The 9643-nt window shown below is 36.2% G+C and overlaps 1 protein-coding gene across 1 annotated transcript; it reads right to left on the bottom strand.

The window, feature by feature from the left end:
• Positions 1-3705: 3705 nt before the first annotated feature.
• On the bottom strand, positions 3706-4875 carry LOC120354667. Its single transcript, XM_039442058.1, has 2 exons — positions 4673-4875; positions 3706-4108 (listed from the first exon to the last, which is right to left on the bottom strand). Exons 1-2 carry the CDS (start codon positions 4756-4758, stop codon positions 3706-3708), a joined length of 489 nt encoding a protein of 162 aa, XP_039297992.1. The 5' UTR covers positions 4759-4875.
• Between the last annotated feature and the right edge of the window lie 4768 nt (positions 4876-9643).

Raw genomic sequence — 9643 nt, 5'->3', positions numbered from 1 at the left:
AATGGTGATAATGCAACTTTGGCACACGATATTTGATAAATATCATGTGAATAACTGCGTAATTGTGAAAAGCATTCACGTTGAACTAATCTATCTGTCAGACATTTCATGTACATATCATATCTTAGTTTATTGTTTATAATTGTTCTCGCTACACCTTTAGCTGCGTGCTTACTAAATTTTTCATAAGAACTATCCTTAATACTACTACTACTACTATTACTACTACTGCTACTAGCACTACTGCTTAGTACATATTCAAAACTGTAAAGTTTTGCACGAAGACCGCAAAAAGCGGTAATAATGGCAGAATTTAATTCATCTTTAAATGTGCCAGGCACACCATGGTTCAATTGACTATAACAACAATGTGTGACAGGATAAGCACTTGTGTCAAAATGTTGAAGATTTTGTTTGATAACTGCATAGATATCGTCCGATTTGATATGATATAGCAACGAGTCTGTATCGGTCATGCATAATTTAACACAGCTTGGATCGAACATTTTCAAGAAAATGTTGTAGTGGAAATTGAACATTGTAAATTTACTCAAATCAAGAATTGAAAAACCAGCATAAATTGGTCGATCTAATTTTATTTCTGTTTTACACATTTGTACAGCGACAATGTCTTTGTCAAACACAATCCATCGTTTACAGCTTGGTTTTGCAATCAAACTTTCCAATTTTTTCTGACAAGTAATTAGCTTAAAATCTATTCTTTTCCTATTATTCTCCATCAATTTTCCGAACAGACTATTTGAAAGAAATTTAAAGAGGGTACGTTCAAATGAATTTTTTGCTTCCTTTCTCAGTTGCGCATTCAAATCAATAAACGGTTTAAGCCAGTATGACTGATGAAAAGCGATTACTCTATGTACAGCAGTCAATTTCATGCCCAAGCTTAAATAAAGTTTCAAATTTCTATAGTGGAGTACATATCGTTTACGATTATAAAGGGTGGCTAAAAGACGTGATGACGCGGTGCCGGTGTCGGGAGACGGGCGGCGCGCGGCCGCTTCTCTGCGCAGTGCAACAGTGTTGTCTGTTTGATATGAAGAGAACAGGTTGTAAGGCGGCTGATCTTTTAATGGTGCCAGGGGAAAGCTGTTATGTAATTCGTGTAAATTAACTGGATAGGACAGGTCTGCTTCAACTATATAGCCAGTGTCGGCTTCATCGTGAATGCTTGTAAAATCGCCTAAAGCTGTAATTTCATCTTGTGATAAAAATCTGAAATTTGATTCAGGTAGTTTGTAGGCAATCATTGTATGTGCGTATAAGCTTGTACAATCAAGATAGAGCAAAAAACTATTTTCAATAGCTGGGTTATAATTTGCGCCCATATATTTATTGTTTGCGACTGCATGACGGTGGGGAATGACTGACAGACCACCGCGTAAACCAGATTCTATGAGCAAGTTCATATCAGCATTGCTAATTAATTCTAAACGTACTTTAGTCAAATATAACATTGCATTCAACGAAAAATGTGGTAACGATACAAAGTGTGATACATCCAGTTTGTAAATTGCAAAAAATACAGACCTAAAATTTTGAAAAATATCTGCCAGCAGTAAGCAATCTGACAAAAGGTAAAGATCATGATATTCACCCAATGAGTTTATGTTAAATTCGCGCCAAACTTTCTGTGCATGCTCGTAATCTTCTACTTGCAATGCTGTGTTACTAAGTGTACTGTAAAATGAGTCAATTGCTGGCAATTGCTGTTCTTCAAATTTTTCAGCATCTGTTATGTACTGATACGGGTACACACCTTTACGTAGTAAAAGTTTTTGATGATTTTTATCGTTGAATATTTTACACATTACTTTGAAATTAGTATCAATGTTTTCTGTATCACTTGCAAGATTGGCAACAAGTGACTGTAGACTTGAGCTTAAGAATTGATAGCTGTCAAGGAAACGTACCCGATCTACCGTAATTGTGAGGAATTTTTCCGATGAGTTTGCAATACAATCAATTTTCTCCTTTCGTCCTGCTAATGCCTTAACAATGAAATGACTATCATATCCGCGAAAATTATGAAAAAAACAGTTTAATAGTTTTGGTGCTTTTGCATTTAAATTACATGACTTGTGCGTTGCACCGAGAAAATTTCCTGTTGTATGAGAATGGTGCCTAATACGAATTTCGTTGGCTTTAAATTCATCGTTGCACAAAAAACATACTGTACTATTGTTAAAAGCTAATAATTGTTCTTCATTTAATTCAATCATGGGCACTTCTTGTTGCATATCAAAGGAACAGTTTCGACCTATGGCAATGATCTCATCAAGAAATTGCTCAATAATTTTCTCGCCAACACTTGTAGCTCTATAAACGCGTGGGCCGTAGAATATTTCACCTGATTCGTCTAAAATAATAAACGCATAGCCGCAAGCAACATGTTTTTGTGTTTTCCTTGTAAAGCTATTTCCTATATCAGTTCCGAGCAAATCATCAACATTTTCATCGTCGTCATCGTCCTCACCGTTATTTGTTGGTACAATAAAACTTTCAAAATCGGCAAATGCAATGTACTTATTTTTTAGTGTGTACGAAAAATTTTTAAACTTTAACATTTCACCCTGTTTAGGTAGTACTGTTCTTTGTATTGCAAATGTCGAACACAAATCCATATGTTTTTCTAGATTTGTTTTTCCATCACAATTTGCTTGCCGGTTAGTTGTAAATTTGTTAAAACAATATGGACAAATGAACACTTGACCATTATGCAAAGACAAGTGATGACTCAGTAGCCGTGACAATCCGTTATACCCTTGACGCGTGTTTATCAGAACATAATGCCATTTTTTCGGTGTTGTATCATTTGACAATAGTAGAAGATTGATTTTATGTTCGCGTTGTCTGTAAATTGAACAACGGTACGGGAAAAACTTTTTTTTAGCAGCATCATAAGCAATCACTGTTATAGAAATGTTTAAATTTTGCACTTCAAATTTTTTAATATCATGCACTGTAGTAGGAAACTTAATACCGGTCAAATTTAGATTATTTTCAAATTGCTTCAGATAGTCAACATTCATATTTCTACGTCTGTAATGAAAATAGCTAAGTACACTCCATACAAAACATTTACTATCATTTGTGTTTTTTACATTTATAACGGCTCTTTTTGCTTTTATAAAATCAGGTGTTTCAATGTATGTACTATTTCCGCCAGCTAAAGGATTGTAACGAGTAATATTCAAATCAAATGAAATGATTCTAACTACAGTCCAACCACTACCGTATCTAATAAACTTATCAAGCGTTGATTCAATTTTCTCTACACCACTAATAAATTGATCTTGCAAAATATCTAATTGTTCATCAAGATTAATTAACAATGACGTATAACTGTAAAACGATGCGTTTGTCATAGTTTCAATGATTTCTTCTTGTTGTGATTGATCGCTGCTGCTGCTATCAACATTTACTTTTTTCAATTTAACAGTTGTAACAAAATACCATTTAATATTTTTGTCAAAATTATCACTTTCTTCAACAATTAATTCAATTACTTTCGGCTTTAAAATTTGCAATAATGTTTGAACAACATCAATGAATATTTTTCTAAAAACAAATCTGTAGCGAACTGCACTCGAATTTATGCTAGTACTTCGTTCAATAGTATAATCCATAGTTTTTCGATTTTGCTAGTAGATGTAGTAGTAATAATAGGTAATAGGTTTTGCCGTCTTACCGCTTTGAAGAGGTTTGCGGATCAATGTTTTCAGCTTCGTTGTCGTTGTTAGCAGTAGCGTTCACGACTCTCGGTTGAGTTGAGTTTGTCACGTCTAGCAGAATCAATGATGCTTCAGCTTGGTGTCCACTATTACGACTGGACTGTTGCAATGATGACTCCGCGCTCACTCCACCCGCATCAATTTGCCGGCCTCTTCCTCTGCCCTGAGCGATGACGCGTTGATCGGCAAAATAAATGCCGTGGCCCCGACCTTTTCCACCACGTTTTGGCGTTTCACACGCTGAAGAAAAGTGGACGCGTTTTGCCGGCGGCGAATCGCTGCTGTCAACCACACACCATTCCTCATCCGCCATTTCCACCTCCACCTCCTCGTCGACCGCTATCGTCTCAACCAGACTGAAAAAACAAACATATAGAATGAAATAATTGTATAGAATAAAATGACTGTGTGTGTGTGTGTGTGTGTGTGTGTGTGTGTGTGTGTGTGTGTGTGTGTGTGTGTGTGTGTGTGTGTGTGTGTGTGTGTGTGTGTGTGTGTGTATACATTTATTTGCAAACGCACATTATTGAATGATCATAAATCTGTTTACAGATAGTATATTTTCCAGTTTACTTCAAGCACAATTATTACCTCCTCAGCCGCCATTATACATATTTGTTTGCAGCTGCAGTTGTTAGAGCAAGACAATTGTTTTCAAAATAGAAATTAAAGTAGTCAAATTGTTTACTGCCGCCGCCGCCGCTTTTTCAGTTTGATTGTTAGAGTATAACATTTTAATCATATTTGTTTTCCAATCATTATTGCTGCCAATCATTATTGTCAATGAAAACGTGACAATGTTTTTACCACCAATCATTATTGACAATGAAAACACTCACAAAACTTGACAATGTTGCTACTTTTTTACAGTTTGTAAATTAATTTCAAAAAACATTAATAAAATATTTCATTATACTTACGTGTTGATGGTTGGCGTTGCTGCTTCTTCGCTTGTTGCTGCAGCTGCTGCCGCTGCTTTATCGGTTACTGTTTGTTGGTTGTCCATTTGCACTGTGCATGAAACGTATCGTCACACTATAATCGAATGCAAGCAATATCATGTCGCTCGATGCTTTTATAATTTTGAGCCGCTCGGTGCCATCAACTGTCAGTTTGTTATCACGCAGAACATGTGGGGATATTTGTCGCAATAATTATATAAGTATGCATGTGCACTGCACAATGAATAAATTAATATCTTTCACTCAGCTAACATTGGCAGATGTTAAGTCCGTTACAGAGTCGCAAGGTGCACACATTTTGTCCGTTAATTTTCCTTAAGAAATTTGCAAACGATATTTTTCCTTATCAGTGTTCCGGTTAAGACGAATGAAACATCTGTACTAAATTTCGCATACAACATATGCACAAAACAGATATACTTTCTTTGAACTTCTTACCATCTATATTCATCAAGTTGATAATATATAATGACGAAAAACTGCGTCCTTCTGTTAGTATCAGTTTGAAACTCCTACAACACTACGTCGATGTATCAGTCAGCAGATCAAACCTCACCTATGGCAGCGCCAATCAACAGCGAAACCAATGTAAGTTTATTATTATTTTTCCATTTACTCATCTAGCAAACTGACTTGAAATACATTCTTCTAATCAAAACCCAACAGTAGTTTTCTGTTTGTTGACATTGTTAGTTTTCTTCTCATACAAATTTAGCAAACTAAAAATAATGTTATCAGTCTTTTTCAACTAAACTGAATACTTCTGCTGCTATCATACAAATAAAGTTCTTCTAATAAAACAATTTTTATCTAATGTCCCCTAAAACTGATTACCCAAATAACACTCTACTTATAGGAGGAGGTTATGTCTTTGTTGTTGAATCCTTCTTCACACATTGAATGTACAAACTAATCTGAATACTGCTAATTGAAACACTGTCATCCCCTTTGCGCAATCAGTCTTTTTCAACTAATCTGAATACTGCTAATTGAAACACTGTCATCCCCTTTGCGCAATCAGTCTTTTTCAACTAATCTGAATACTTCTGCTGCTATCATACAAATAAAGTTCTTCTAATAAAACAATTTTTATCTAATGTCCCCTAAAACTGATTACCCAAATAACATTCTACTTATAGGAGGAGGTTATGTCTTTGTTGTTGAATCCTTCTTCACACATTGAATGTACAAACTAATCTACTGCTAATTAAAACACTGTCATCCCCTTTGCGCAATCAGTCTTTTTCAACTAAACTGAATACTTCTGCTGCTATCATACAAATAAAGTTCTTCTAATAAAACAATTTTTATCTAATGTCCCCTTCGCCGCAAACTGATTACTTTAATCCAAATAACACTCTACTTATAGGAGGAGGTTATGTCTTTGTTGTTGAATCCTTCTTCACACATTGAATGTACAAACTAATCTACTGCTAATTAAAACACTGTCATCCCCTTTGCGCAAACTAAACTGGAATACTTATCACACACTGTACAACTGCTAATAGGTTATGTCTTTATCATCATCTTCTTCTTCTTCTTCTTCTTCTTCTGCTTCTGCTTCACACACTTGACTTTTTTTAACAAAATCGCAATTTGGCGATGATTGAATGTGTAAATCCCTCAATTGGTATTTATTGATCGATATGTCTGCCCACATATGACAACCACTGCAAATAAGACCAAATCCATTCGAATTTGAAAAATCAATACCATAATAAAAACCGTCACTTGCTAGCTGTTTGAAATTTTTCGGCAAACATTCCATTTTCATAAATGAATTTTCACGTTCGTATTGTTCATTGTAGTCTGGTTTTTTCTGAAAAGTTGACGTTGTACGAATATTACCAACAAGATAATTGTTTATGAAGCCGCACTTCGGTGACCATTTTTTATGTTCAAAAATAGCATAATCACTCACTTCCCAATTTTCCAAAACTACATTGCAAAAAACACATTTTGTTCTATCGAAAACTTTTAAAAAGTAGAACCCGGCCTCTGCTAAATGATTCGGTTTTGGATATTGATGCGGCCAAATACTTTTATTACCTTCAAAAAATGAGTCAAGCCTATCGATTTCTTTAAAGTAATTTACCGCTTTCTTCTCATCACTATCGTTGTTGTTGTTGTCACTGTTGATGATGTCACTGTTGTTGGAACAATGAATGCAACGCTTTCTTGCTCGCGGCAACATTTTCAAACAGCAACTGAAAAATGAAAAATAATATATTTTTGCTGCTGCTAAACTATTTAAATTTTTTCTACAGGAAATTTACACTAACGAGTTGTGGACCGAGGATGGGGCAATGGCTATGCTGGAGGCCGAACTCTTGCGAAGCGATGCTGCACCCGACACCACCGACGCTGGCGTCGATTTATTTGATGAAGACGATTCATTAATGGATTTATTGACCAGAGCTGAGAACCAACTAAAGGAACAAAAGCTCCAGCAGTACAGCCGTCCTCTTCATCAAACAGATCAGCGCCAGCAACAGGTTTCCAGCATAGCCCTCGATCACCCTCCCCCTTCATCGCCACATTGCCAGCAGCTTGTGGTATACACGCCACCACCTCCCGCCACCCGAGCTGCTGCTGCATTCAACCGGTTCCCCCCCGCCATAAGCACAAGAATCGCCCCCACCGTCACAACAAGAATCCCCCCCGCCTTCACCGTCACATCATCACACCAACAAGGATGTCCCCCCGCCGCCGCCTCTACCACCGCCTCCGCCACTCATCCTTATAGACGTCCACGCGCAATCTTAGGATCTAACTCTATGCGGCATGAATTTGATTTCGATGGACTGATAAGGTTTTCAGATCCATCCCGGCGTCGTACAATTGCGTTAAAACATTTATCCGATGCATTTCAGTATCCTGTTTTAGGTGCGCGTGTTGTGCGCTCCTACAACAAGGATGCTGTTATCATTAGGGTAGCAAATGTAGGACGTCGGGGCAACGAAGATGCCGAAATTGAAACTTTCATGCCGCATAGATTTACTACTAAGATTACGCGTGCGAATGTGCAGTCGTTTAATTCAGGTTGCCACAATTTAATAATGCAAGTTGTTCACAGCGAAGGTCGTTCCTCTGATATAAGGCTGAATCGACGGTCGCGGCAGCGGCCGTAGATTCAGCTGAATATATCAGAGGAACACTTTTAAATTAATAATATTTCAAATTTTAAATTTTTTTTTTTTTTCAAATTGTGGCAATTTGAATTAAAGGATTAGGTTTCTTTTTCTTATAAATTTATAATTAATTTCTAATATTTTTCTTATATTATAATAAATTATATATGTTGATTATTGCACTTATTATTCATTTAACTTACCTTGTGTGTGTGTGATCAACAACTGTGCACAACTGATGTACAATCATTGTTCTACATGACTATTTATAGTCAAAGGTTAATGACTTCACACAGACATGTTCAGACATGTCTGGTCATGCATAGCTGCACACACGCGTCATACATGAATGCATTCAGTTGCATGTCTAAACACTGCAAACTTAGTTTGCCAGCAGACACGATGGGAGTCAAGTCAATAGGACAAGAAATGAAAATAATCATAGTATTTGTTACATTCATAATATACACAATTAGTATGATATTACTCTTATACTATACTCTGAGTACTTGTACATTGCACAATATTAGAGTTGAAAATGTGTTAAATTTTTCATCATTAAACCAATCTGTAAAAGACAGCAGCAGCAGCAGTACTGCCAATTTAAGCGTAAAAGCTTATAATAAAGCACATATATTATCTTATATAAGACTATGTGTTCAATCTCAAATGAATTATAAAACATCGAAATTATTTGATGATGGACTAGACAAATGGTATGCTTATATGAATGATCAACGTAAGGTTATTTGTAATTTTTTCAACAATTATACAGCATTGAACAGTTGTATAAACATAAACCCATCGTCTGGTGATAGTATTTCGAATTTTCTACTAATAACAACATTACAACTTTGTAATATTTTTGATAGCGAGCCGGAGCCGGCAACGGTTAGGTCTTAAGGGGATTAACTAATTTCTATTTAGTCAGGTTTCAACATTGCTATTGAAAGGATGGTAGCAAAAAAGTCTTGCCTTCGTCGTCGACGAGTGCGACGTAAAATTGGCACTGGTATTTTATCGAAACTTAGCGGATTTGCATCAACCGCCCTTAATAAAATTGTCGATACATTACCCCTGGAGTTGCATATCCCCTCCTACCGCTTTTGCGGACCCGGCACCAAATTAGATAAAAGATTAAGGAGGGGGGACAAAGGAATAAATAGTCTGGATGAAGCATGTAAAGAGCATGATATAGCGTATGCGCAGCATAGTGATAATTCGTCGCGAAATGTGGCTGATCGTCGTTTGGCTGATAAAGCATGGTCTGTTTTTAAAAATCCAAACACAGGTTTAACTGAAAAAGCAGCCGCATACTTAGTTACAAATTTGATCAAAGCTAAAGCTGCCTTTGGTGGGGGTAGAGTACAACGGAGGATAAGAAAACGGCGGCGGCGGAATAATAGAAGAGAAGGTTGGAAAAATAATTCATCACTACAAGAACAAAGAAGTGCACATTTACGACAAAAAGCAATTAAACATTTAAGTAAGCACATAGCTGGTCAAGGTTTTTATTTAAGACCATATGCGCCCTTGTATAAAGGCGGTAGAATCATTGAATCACCAAGTCCATCACAAAGAAGAAGGAGAAACACAACAAAGAAGAGGAGGAGGAGGAGAAGAGCACCAAAGAAAGTGAGAAAATGAAGAGAATTATTAATATACAAGGACCACTGTCAAATTATGATCTACTAGATTGGGCTGATATTTTAGATATTAAATTGCGTGGAATTTATATGATTGATACATTGCCAAAAAGAATTAATTTAAATGAAAAATCGATCATAAATTTAGACTC

Source organism: Nilaparvata lugens, chromosome X (genome assembly GCF_014356525.2).
Source record: "Nilaparvata lugens isolate BPH chromosome X, ASM1435652v1, whole genome shotgun sequence".
NCBI lineage: Eukaryota > Metazoa > Arthropoda > Insecta > Hemiptera > Delphacidae > Nilaparvata > Nilaparvata lugens.
The sequence above is the reverse complement of the archived record's forward strand: the minus strand, read 5'-3'. Positions and strand labels throughout refer to the sequence as shown.